The 12,979-nt window shown below is 45.3% G+C and overlaps 1 protein-coding gene across 1 annotated transcript; it reads right to left on the bottom strand.

Annotated features, from left to right (window-relative positions):
- Window positions 1-9,579: 9,579 nt before the first annotated feature.
- Window positions 9,580-11,081, bottom strand: LOC112890044. The gene is made up of 3 exons (XM_025956871.1): window positions 10,478-11,081; window positions 9,878-10,183; window positions 9,580-9,783 (listed from the first exon to the last, which is right to left on the bottom strand). Exons 1-3 carry the CDS (start codon window positions 11,060-11,062, stop codon window positions 9,595-9,597), a joined length of 1,080 nt encoding a protein of 359 aa, XP_025812656.1. The 5' UTR covers window positions 11,063-11,081; the 3' UTR covers window positions 9,580-9,594.
- Between the last annotated feature and the right edge of the window lie 1,898 nt (window positions 11,082-12,979).

Genomic DNA, 12,979 nt, shown 5'->3' with positions numbered 1-12,979 from the left:
ACACTTCTTGAGTTGAGATACATGGAAAACATCGTGAATGGCAGCCAATTGAGATGGAAGGCGGATTTTGTAAGCCACTGGGCCACAGACTTTAAGAATCTCAAAGGGTCCAACATACCGTGGTGCTAATTTCCCTTTTATGCCGAAACGCTGGACACCTTTGGTAGGGGATACTCGGAGATAGACAAAATCTCCTACTTGGAATTGCAAAGGTTTCCTTCTTTTATCTGCATAGCTTTTCTGTCTAGACTGAGCGGTTTTGAGATTGGCTTGAATAACCTTGACCCTATCTTCGGCTTCTACAACCAGATCGGGTCCGAAGATTTTGCGTTCACCGGTCTGAGACCAATTTAAAGGGGTTCGACATCTGCGACCGTATAACGCCTCAAATGGAGCCATCTGAATACTAGATTGATAACTGTTGTTGTAAGAGAATTCAGCCAAAGCAAGACATTTGTCCCAGCTTGTACCATAGTGAATAACACAAGCTCGGAGCATGTCTTCAAGAATTTGGTTGACTCGCTCAGTCTGTCCATCAGTTTGGGGATGATATGCAGAGCTTCGAATCAATTTAGTTCTAAGAGCAGACTGCAACTGTTCCCAGAAGCGTGCAATGAATTGGGGTCCTCGATCAGAAATAATAGTTTTAGGAACACCATGCAACCGAACAATTTGATCCAGATAGACTTCGGCATACTTTTTAGCTAAGTAGGTGGTATGCACGGGAAGAAAATGAGCTGTTTTGGTAAGTCTATCAATAATTACCCATATGGAGTCATGCTTTTGAGATGTATTGGGAAGACCAACAATGAAATCCATACTGATGTCTTCCCATTTCCATGACGGAATGGGTAGTGGCTGAAGTGTACCAGATGCTTTGAGATGAGTGGCTTTGACTCTCTGGCACGTATCACACTCAGATACATACTTGGCAATTTCTCTTTTCATTCTGGTCCACCAAAAATTTTGTCGAAGATCTTGATACATTTTGGTACTACCAGGATGAATAGAGAATTTGGATAGATGTGCCTCATCAAGGATTTGCTTGCGAAGCTGATGATCTTTAGGTACAACAATTCGATTGTTGAACCATAAGGTTCCTTGATGATCAGTGTGAAAACACTTATATTTAGCTTCTCCCTGTGATAGCTTTAGCTTGATATTATTGATACCCTCGTTATGTAGTTGAGATTTGTTAATTTTATCTCGAAGGGTATTCTCAAGGGATAAATGATTTAGACTACCTTGAGGAATGATTTCTAAATTGAGTTTCCTCATCTGATTGCAGAGAGTGTCATTGAAAGCCTCAACGAATAAGCAATGACATCGTGCCTTGCGGCTAAGGGCATCTGCAACCACATTGGCCTTGCCAGGATGATAATGTACCTCAAGATCGTAGTCTTTAATCAATTCTAACCAACGCCTTTGCCTCATATTCAGATCAGCTTGAGTGAAAATATACTTGAGGCTCTTATGGTCAGTGTAGATGTTACACTTAGCACCCATAAGATGATGTCTCCAGATCTTGAGAGCATGAATAACCGTTGCCAATTCAAGATCATGAGTTGGATAATTTTGCTCATGATTTCGAAGTGCTCTGGATGCGTAAGCGATGACTCGGTTGTTTTGCATAAGAACACAACCAAGGCCAGTTCCAGAGGCATCGCAATAGACATCAAAAGGCTGAGTATTATCCGGCTGAGCTAATACTGGGGCAGTTGTCAAAAGTCTTCTCAAAGTGTGGAATGCTTCATCACACTTAGTATCCCAGCAGAACTTAACTTCTTTCTTCAGTAGCTCAGTCATTGGTTTAGCTATCTTAGAGAAGTCTGGAATGAATCGACGATAATATCCTGCCAAGCCAAGGAAACTTCGAATTTGATGGACTGAAGTTGGGGGCTTCCAATCCATAACTTCCTGGACTTTAGTAGGATCAACCGATATGCCTTCACTAGAGATAGTGTGTCCCAAAAAATTTCACACTATCTAGCCAAAATTCACATTTCGAAAATTTGGCATAAAGGCGATGATCACGTAGTCGTTGAAGCACGACACGTAGATGATTAACATGGTCTTCTTTAGTCTTGGAATATATCAGAATATCGTCGATGAAGACCACGACGAATTTGTCAAGTTCCGGCATAAAGACTGAATTCATAAGATACATGAAATATGCCGGTGCATTGGTAAGCCCAAATGACATAACCGGATATTCATAAAGTCCATATCTGGTTGAGAAGGCCGTTTTTGGAATGTCGCAAGGCCTAATCTTGATCTGATGATAACCAGAGCGTAAGTTAATTTTTGAGAAGACCTTAGCTCCAGCTAACTGATCAAATAATATGTCAATGCGGGGAAGAGGGTACTTATTTTTGATGGTGACCGCATTGAGTGGACGATAATCGACACATAGCCTTAGGCTATTGTCTTTCTTCTTTACAAAGAGAGCAGGACAACCCCAAGGTGACGCACTTGGGCGTATGAAACCTTTATCAAGGAGATCTTGGAGTTGGATTTTTAATTCAGCCAATTCATTTGGAGGCATGCGATACGGCCTCTTCGAGATAGGAGCTGTGCCTGGTTGGAGTTCAATAATAAACTCAATATCTCTGTCGGGTGGCATTCCAGGCAAGTCGTTCGGAAAGACATCGGGATACTCACAGACTATTGGGATATCTTTTACTTTGACGTCTGTGATGGCATAAGTGCAAGAGTGCAAATACTCTTGCTGAGGCAGATAGAGGATAATAGCTTCTTGATGTGGTGAGTTAATCTCAATAACTCGGGATGAGATGTCTAACAGCACTCTATGTTCTGTCATCCAATTTGTCCCGAGTATCACATCAATACCCTCTAGATTTAGCAGTACTAAATCAGTCTTGATTAGTTTACTGCCGAACTGAATTGGCACACTTTTAACCATTTGGTTAGAAGTAATCTTTCCTCCAGGGGTAGAAATCATATATGACCCCTTAGTAGAGCAAAGATCAAGTCCTATTCGGGTACCACAGTTGTTACTGATGAAACTATGAGTTGCTCCAGAATCAAATAATGTAACAACTGTTTATGGTGTATAAAGAATGTACCCGACATAATAGGAGCGCCATCCAAAAGTTCTGCAAGGGTAGTGAAATTAATTTGTCCTTGCCGGACTTGCATCATCGGCCTCTTACCCTTGTTCTGATCATTCCGACCTTGATTAGATCTCTTGAGTTGCGGACAATTTCTAAGGAGATGATCCGCATTTCCACACTTTAAACAGCAATGAGGGTTGCTTTTCTGTCGAGCTTGTTGAATATTCGGCCGTGGGCCAAATTGTTGTGGTTGTTGTAGGAGTACAGGAGGTTGACACTCTTCTTGTTGTTGAGGCGGCCTAAGAACCAGTCTGCCAATCGGAACGTCTCGCTGTGGCGCTTCAAGCAATATATTCTGATCAACTTGATACCACGAGGGTTGAACACTCGTGGATCCAGTGGAAATCTTTCGCTTCTTTTCGGCACGGTGTGCCGTAATGCAATCCTCCTGAGTCAGTGCCATATTGACCAACTCGCTGAAAGTATTCGCCTTGACAAGGTTCAGATGTTCTTTGAGCTTAGTATCCAAACCTCGACGAAAGCGATCCTGCTTCTTGGCATCACTATCAGCATGATAGCCCGCATACTGGCACAGGTGATTAAAAGCCTGTGCATACTGCAGTACAGTGCGGGTGCCCTGGGTAAGTGCCAAGAACTCATTCAGTTTCCGCTCCACCAGCCCTTCAGGTATATGATGTGCCCTGAAGGCATTACGGAATTCTTCCCAGGAGATAACATGGCCATCAGTCTGCATAGCACAATAACTATCCCACCAAATACGGGCAGCTCCGTGCAATTGTTGGGCAGCAAAATGAGCCTTGTTGGAGTCCGCACATGGAATCGTAAGAAGAGCAAACTTAGATTCAATGGTGCGGAGCCAAGCATCGGCATCCAAAGGCTCCTCTGCTTTGCTAAACAGCGGGGGCTGAGTACTGAGAAAATCTTGATAAGTTGCCACCTGAGGTTCATCACGACCTCGTGACTGCTGGTGTTGTTGTTTCGTTTGTGCTTGTACCAATAGGTTAAGAAGTTCGGTTTGCCGAGCCATAACCTCGGCTAGATGTGAAAGTGATGGAGATGGTGGTTGGGAATTGCTGGATCGATCTGCCCGGGATCCTTCCGGGGTTCCACGTGTAGCCCCAACCATCTGAAACAAAGATTCGGATGATAGAATTTATTTACCCTGCTGAAGACTTACAAGGCAAATAGGACGAGATAATTGATTTTGATATAGCAAGGATTGGAAAGCAGGAAGATACTTAAGAGACTTAATCAACACTACTACAAGAATCCCACTAACCACACCAAAGATCAACATTCTACCACACATCCTTGAAAGAACCCAAACACACATTATATGATGATGAATTATGCATGCACGTTCTACTCGTCCTCACAAACCAAAAACAACTGCCGAATATCTTCGGACTTACGTGGTTAGTTTCGGTGGCATAGTACATACGTCTCTCACTATTAACTAGTCGATAAACCCTATCCGTCCTAGTTTCGTATTCATGGTTAGTGTACCTGCAGAAAACCACAATATATATCCAATGAACCTTTCATGCCAGCATGTCATGAAAGCGTTCCCATTCATTACTGTTCACTATAGAAACAGCATCTGTACAATTACCGCCGTACAGACAACGTTAGCATATGTTATCGAGATAACGTATTCACGGGGGTACCGCAAAATGCGGGGATATGAACAGCGATCGCCATATCCTGCGCCGAACCATATACTCCCAATGTAGTCAACCGAGGTTGGTACATTGGCAGCATCTCAAGTAGGCCACTGCTTGAGAAACAGCGTTCGGTTCGCATCACCGACGGGAAGGCCAAGCTCCCTCAGTTGGCTGAGGATCCTTACCTTCTTACCTCACGATCGAAGATGTCGTTACAGAAAATAAGGTTGAGTTGTGCATGAATTTAAGTTTTGACAGAAAAGTAATGCTGGTAGTTAGGAGGATATACATATATAGCCACCTCTATTTCCCTCATAAACATTACCCTAGGGCTTTACGTACTAAGCACGATCCTTAACGAATCCAACGTGACTTTTTCAAACATTTTATTGGTCAAATTTTTATACTAAAAGCATTTTTAAGGTAAAATGTATCTCCAGGGTAACCTTATAGCTCTGATACCAGCTGTGGCAGAACCAACCTGAATTATACCGGCTCAAGTACGCGAGTCCACTCCAGAGGGCTCCAACGTGCTTCAAACGGTATAATCCCTTGGCCTGTCGGGTAACGTCCCGATAAACCACCGATACACAGGATCAAATAAGGTTACCTCACACGAAGGTGAGTCCAGAGATACAATCACCATCATATTTTACATCATAGAGAATTACATTACAAGAGTTTCCAAAAAGAAGTATGAAGTTTCAAATTTAGAGAAAAGATTACAAACTGTAAAGCTAGGGTTAAAAGCAGCGGAAAACATACGCGAAGAATTACAACACGTCGTCAAGGTGGATGTCATGCTAAGCCCAGACACGACATCACTCGAGATCATCAGTATTGGTCGGGGACGGATCCCATTCCTCGGACCAACCTTCTGAAAGAGCACAGGGCTAGGGCAAGGGAAGAGTAGGGTCTTCAAAACATTACCTGCAAAACATATAACTAGCAAGGCTGAGTATACTAATACTCAGCAAGGCTTACCCGGGATTGGGTATATCTTAGCCCATAACTAGACTTATGAAAGCTTATAATGGTTCTGGGTTTAGTTTCAGCTGAAAAGCAACAAAGAGTAGATCCTTAACTTCAAGTTTTAGCTTTCAGATTCTAATTAATTATCCATACTAGGTAGGCACCTATAACTAAGCAAGCATGGTATAATCTTTGGTCAAACATCATCTTTGATAACCATAATATTGCTCTTGTTACTCTATGTGGAAAAGGGATCAAGAAGTCTCAATCTTCGTGAGAAGCGGACGATTCGAATCGAATTTAACCTTGCAAGGTAAACCTAACACACACGCTTGGAACACCACAGAGTCATTCCAAAGCAACCGTTTGCCTTTCATTCCGACTCGTGGATCAGATCCACCACAAGCGACTGCAGAAACATACGCACACCCAATGTGTGCAGGACATACGTCTGTAGCGCGACTACAAAACCCGTATTCCTGGTTGCCCTTGCAACACGTATTTCCCCAGTCAAACCAAGTAACCAAAAGAACCAAATACATGTGGTGGGAGGTATGTCCACTCCTCGGGCCGATTGGCTACTAGGCTTACCGCTTACCCATAACTCACGGTATGTGGCTAGTACTTTCAAACACTTAACCCGCACTTCCACACACTGCGACCTTATCAGATTCATCAACACAGACGGGGTATCATCTCAACCATGATACCGCACAAAACTCCCATCCGGCATCCTTATAGTGATAACAGGAATGTAATCATTACAACTCCTATATCGCGCGAGTGACAGGAAATCACCCGACTTCTACCGGCCCTATTAGCATAGCGGCTAGTCGGACTCAAAAGCTAGTATCCATCACATTGGTTCCTAGGAGAATGCAACTAGGGTTTCAAGCAATTCCTAAGAACTTAATGCATAGAATACGTAAATAGATATAGATTGCAGTGTAATAAAATAGTAGGTTATGTCCGGGGCTTGCCTTTACTGGTAGGGCTGGGGTTAGTCAAGTTAATAACGTCCGAATTTTGGTTCGGGCCTTCAGAGAATTCCCTGATGAAGTTCTTGGGATCTTCAGAACAACCTCCTTCTGTTCCGGGATTAGCTGTTAATTTCCACCGGCGGGAGAGATCAAGTCTACATGATATACAAGATGGAGTTCAATGGATGCACACACTTCCATCTCAATTCACGGTAAAGTTGCAATCCAAAAGCTACCACTCAAGAACTCATGGCATAAGAAACCTAAGTTCTGAATCATAAGCATTAACTCATGATTAAAGCATTAATTTAATTGAAAATAGAAATTAAGTATTCAAGTTTAAACTAAATTAAAATTTGAATGTGAACTCTAAGTAATTAGAGTTACAAAGTTTTGAAAACTTAAACACAGCTTAATGTGTATTTAAAAGATTTTAATTAAAAGATCTAATTAGATAAGCTTCACTGAAAAGATTTAGTTGATTGTATTATAAACAAATTGAATTAATCCAAGATAAATATTGAAACATAAATTAGGGTTACATTCAGATTTAGATTTGAATTTAAACTTTTTGAGTAAAGAATGTTATAAGAATTTGAATATTTAAAAATAGATTACTTCATAAACCATGATTAAGAGATCTATTTGATTAAAGTTTAAAAGGTAGGCTTAGCAAATTTTTGCTCAAAATAATTTGAAATGGTTATCTTAAAAGAAATTAAATTATATCATGAATTTAGATTTGGAGATTTTATATCACTTTATGTGTCATCTATAGGAATTTGTATATCAAAAACCATGATCACAAAATTAACCTATAGGGTAAAAATTGGAATTACGGATAAGATATTACATTTTCATGTCTTAAATTCAATATAGATTCAAAAATATTTTGTTTCATACCAAAGTTACTTAATAGAAGTTGTAGAGTTCAAAACCTAGTTTCAAACAAAACTGGTTTTGTAATTTTTGGAATTTCCTACAATTCTCTATTGAATTTACAAGTCAAAAATATCACTCACATGAAATAATGAACACCTATCTATTTCTATTCTAAATACAGTACAAACTATCCATTTTCACAGCATGGTCATAAAACAAAAGTGATAGAATTTGAAATGAAGATTCACATGCAACTGGTTTTATATTTTTTTGAATTTTCTACGATTTTCTAGGGGTTTTCAAAGTTCAGCACATTAGAAGGGTTGAAAACTTCCATTTGGACCCTTGGAAAGATTTGAGATTTCGCAATTGGGTCCTCCTGCCATAGATGGCCGGAGCAAGCTCGGGTTCATCCCGATTCCGGCGAGGAAGTGGTGAATCCGCAAGGGGAAGGGGGTGGGGAGGAAGAGGACATTCGGGCGCACCGTTTGGCACACTTGGGAGGAGAAGAGACGGACGGAGGTGGGCCGCCGGCGTTGAGGCAGTAGGGCGGCGGCGGGCGGCACTGGGGGCGGCACTCCGGCGAGGGCAAGGCGCAAAGGGGGTGGGGAACAGCTTCAAGAGGGCTTGGGGGTGCTATTTATAGGGAAAGAAGGGGAGGAGAAGGGCGGACGGCCGGGGAACGACGGCGGCACGGTGGCGCGGCGCTGGCAGCTCGGGCCGGCGGTGGTGGGCGCGTGGGGGTGCGAGGAGGTGCCACGAGGGCGGGCTAGGGCAGAGGAGCAGACCTAGGGCGGCGCCTAGGAGAGGGGGGGGAAAGGGGGGCTGCACTGGCCGGCTTGAATTCGAGAATTGCGGCGCCGGCACAGTAAAACAGGGGAGCAGGATAAACAGCCAGAGGAGGAAGAGGAATAGGAGAGCGCCAGGGACTTGTTTGCAATTTGCAAAAACTTCAAGGGCCTGAAAGTAAAACTAAATTTCCCACTGATACAGGGCTCTAATGGAGAAATGACCAAAATGAAAGTTGTACAACTTTTCAAGCTCTACAACTTTGCTTTAGGGTTTGATTTCAAAAACTCAAAGTATGCATCTTTATTTTGAAACTTTGGACAAATTTTAAGTTTTATAAGATTTTGTCTTTGCTACCTATTTACACACATAATTTTGGGCCTTAATGCAAGTTTTCAGAACTGTCATGATTACTTGCATTCTTATAATTTGTCCCTTAGTAACTTTTGAAAGTTACTTTTGTAGCTCATGCATTTTACACAAAAGGACTCGTATTTTTATAAAATTACACATAGGGTCTTATTGCTACAATTACATCCAATCTTATACATATCAACACATGCATTACATTTCATACATATTATGGTACAATTTGACACCTAGGGTGTCACAGCAATCGGTCTCCAAGGTACAAATAATGAACACATGCAGCTCAGCAAAGGTAGGATTATGAACACATCGTCCACATAAGTACCATCGACCTAAGACCATCAACAGCATCCACATAAATATCTCTGAACACACAACATTCATGGAAATTAATAGTTGAAATCCACGCACAGACACCACAAAGTTCAAAAGACAATGCAAAGATAGAAGGGTCTAGTCGACGACCCTAGCGTAGTGCTCAATAAGAGCCTTCCTTCCATGCGGAAGGGAGCGCAGGAAAAAGTAAGATGCACCCTTGTCCTGAGCAATCTTGAGCACACCAATCCATAGCTGCGCATTGTCCTCGGTGACACCACAGTCCCTTGCCGCTTCCATTATGGTGTCAAACTGTTTCTCCATCTTTGCTTCCTCGGCCTGCTTCACCTGCAGCCTCTTCGACATGAAACCTTCCATGGCTGCATTCCTTTGGGTTTGTATCTCGTTGTGCAGCTGCATTTGGGACACCATGGCTTAGACTGTGGGGCTCTTCGTCTTCTTGTTGGGGCTCGTAGCAGTACTGCGTAGGCTTTGCGAGCTGTCTCGTGTCCTATTGCTTCCTGTGCTCTACGGGGTCTGGAGGCCATGATCGTCCTCTGAATCTTCCTCTTCATTATTTGGGGTGACGTCCACAGGATCCTCATCTCCAGGCACATATGAACTCGACCCATCAACGGCAACACCCATGAACATGCGGTCCAACTCGTCAAGGTAAATAGGCCAACCGGACTGCAGTTTTTTCCACTCAGGATGGCCCTGCATTGTGCAATATGAATCATTAGTGTCAAATCAGTGTGTTCATTCTTGTAGTACCAGAAACTTGAATTAATAGATTGCATAGGAGAAGTACCATTGTGTTCGCTTTCCACCAAGCCTCTGTGGCAACAACAGATCCATCCGGTCGGCGGCCAAGCCCTGAATCAGTGCGCAGTTGCTGTATGAACTGCCACAAACCCCTGAGCTGCCTATATCTGTTCCCAAACTGCTCTCTGTCATGCCAAAACCCAGTGGCGGCATAGAATCTAGACTGGATCTCTTTCCACCCATACTTGTTCATCACACCCCTCACGCAGTTTCCGTTATCGATTTGGCTGCAGTAAATACGGCAAAAGGCTTGGGTATGTTCTGGACTCCATGCAGCCCTGTTGGTGTCGGCCTAAACGAAGCGATTATTAGCACAGTTGTAATGCTAATGCACGCGTACTTCCCCTGTCAAACCTACATATATTCGACAACTAACAACCCGCGCAAATGGTGCTCCAAAATCAGTCAAACAGTACAAAACAGAACGTGCATTGGGCACTCAACAAACCCTCGCTATTGGCGCACCAAAAACTAGTAAAAGCACTGATAAACATAACCTACATAGGGCAATCAACAGTCCGGACTAATGTTGCACCACAATTTCGTAAAAATAACACCTAATTAGTGATGACAAAGGTAAATTTACCTGCACGGCACGACGACGGTGACGGCCACCGCCTCTGGTTGCTTCGTCGGATGCCGACGTTTCATGTCGAGGGGGACGGCACCCTGCAGGCAGGTCTGCGGCGCCAAAGGGTGCAGACCCGCCACCTTGTGCATATGGAGGTGCGGTCCCTCCACTGGTGCCTGATCTGCGGCGACCGCTGGCCCCGGCTCGGCCTCCTCCGCGGACGCTGCGTGGCCCGCGCAGGCCGAGGGTTCGGTTCTGGCCCCGTGGAGGAACACGAATGGGACGAGGACGGTCACTTCCCTGGACCTCGTCACCGTGGAGAAGGTCTTGCACCTCCGACCACCCGTGCTCCGCGTTGAGGTCGAGGCCGTCGAAGTGGAGGCGTCTCGGCCGTAGGCTGCTCGATCCGCTGTGGGGGTAGGCGCCGGCCGATAAGCCGCCGTACCCACCGTCGGAGGACGACCCCGGGCCCATGGACAGGAAGTCCCGGGTTCCACCGCCGCCGCTAAAAAGGTCGTCGTTGCCGTTGCCTCCGGCGTTGCAGTCGTCCTCCAGGCCGTAACCGCCGGCATCGTAGGCGTCCGCGTCGTAGTCGTCCATGGCCGCAGAGGTGCGCAGGTAGTCGTCCACGGCACTGCGGCGGGGGAGGGGGGGTGGGGTAAGGGCCCTGTTGGGACCGGCAGGCGGCGGTGCTGGAGCTCGGCTGCCGCGGCAGGGGAGGGGCGGACGGCACGGCGGCGGCAGGGGGGGCGGCCGGGGAGCAGCAGGCGGCGGTGCTGGAGCTTGGCTGCGCCGGCGGGGGAGGGGGCGGACGGCAGGGCGGCGGCGGGGGAGAGGGGAGGGGGACGGGGTGACTGGGGAGCGAGCGAGATAGGGTTCGGAGTCGCGGAGCGGGCCGAGTGGAAATGGACGCGGGGCGCGGCGAGGGGGAGCTCCAAAGCACTGCGGGAGAGAATGCACGCGGCCCGATGCCCAAACGCAAAATTTCACGGACCGGCCCGTTTAGATGCGTAAACGCGAAAAGGCCGTAATAGCGAAATTTTTTTACCTTTACGGCCGATCTAAACAGGCCCTTTTTCCCCTTTCTTCTGGTGGGGTGGCTGATGATGCTGATTCATGCAGCGGACCCTCTGGTCACGATCGTCAAACACCGTTTTTAGCCCGTTACGGTTTACGAAACTGAAGATAATACGAGACACCAGTCAGCAACAAGTGGTATCTTTGGTTGTTGGGATTGTTTGACCATTTGGAAGAGCTCAAAAGGACCTAACATTCGCTTTCATCCGAATCCCCTGCTAATAAATAATTCACCTGTGCTGCTGCTGCGGAGAAGCATGGCGTCGGCTCCAGTGCTCCACGTCATGGTAGGCGTACAACTCGATCGATCGTCGCTGACGTCACGTGGTCATCGACTGACGCTGCCCCGATCCGTTGGTCACGGTTCGTGTCAGGCATCGCTTCGTGGCATGTTGGGCAATTCCATGGTTCAAAAAGATCTGCATGTTGTTGTTGAAGCTGTGGACACTTACATTTGGTACCGTCAAATTTGAGCATGAAGATATAAAGATTAGCCTTAACGGAATCAAAATGCAGAAAGAAGATCACCAATTGATAGCCCTCGTCGAAACGATCGAAATGGATATGTCGATGACCCAAATCGGACTTCGGATGAGGGAGTTATGACTGATGGAAGATGAAGTGCTACAATTAATAGATTGATTCGGTCAAAAGTATCGGACATAGCAGAGGATGAATCGGTTATTACAGAGCTGAAACTGAACCGATAACGAGCTGAGCCGATGAGCACCGGTTGATTCCTTCAAAAGCATCGATCAAAGCAGAGGATGAATCGGTCATTCCAGAGCTGAATCTGAGCCGAAGTTGAGCCGAACTGAGGAGCACGGATTGATTCGGTCATTGGTTATTGGCATCACAGAATGAGTCGGTCAATGTCCGAATTTGCGGATTTCGATGAGTTTTTGAGAATATTCTCGTGTTTTACTGGTTTGGGATTTTTTGGTGTGTTTCTTAGTTGTTGGACAAGTCCATACCACCTCATATATAGTTGAGGGGTGTAGGCCGATTGAAAAAACCACAATCGAATATCAAACACAATAACTTCCTTTTCTCTTTGCCCTTAATTTTCCAACTCTAGCTTCTGTTCATTTTTCATCTCGATGGCGATCTATGACGCCCTAGCTAGCCTGCCGAGCCTAGGGCACTCCATTGACCGCCACGCTGTGACGGGATCCCTCCTTGGCGCGGCGTTCTTCAGATTCAAGACCTTCGATGGTATGCCTTGCTTATCATGCTCGCTGTTGAAGGCACACGGTGCATATTCAGTCTAGGATACATCTTTTTGTCAACAGAAGCGTGACTTGCAGGCAGAAATTAGCAGCGTGCTCTTTCTTGCCCCCTGAAATCGCAGCGTCGGGCCTGAGTGTGTTATTTGCATGTTTAAATCGGAGCTAATATAGCCTTCCTATTTGGGAATCCCACTTTAGGAAGGCTCGATTC

The sequence above is a fragment of the Panicum hallii genome, chromosome 4, assembly GCF_002211085.1.
Source record: "Panicum hallii strain FIL2 chromosome 4, PHallii_v3.1, whole genome shotgun sequence".
Taxonomy (NCBI): Eukaryota; Viridiplantae; Streptophyta; class Magnoliopsida; order Poales; family Poaceae; genus Panicum; species Panicum hallii.
The sequence above is the reverse complement of the archived record's forward strand: the minus strand, read 5'-3'. Positions and strand labels throughout refer to the sequence as shown.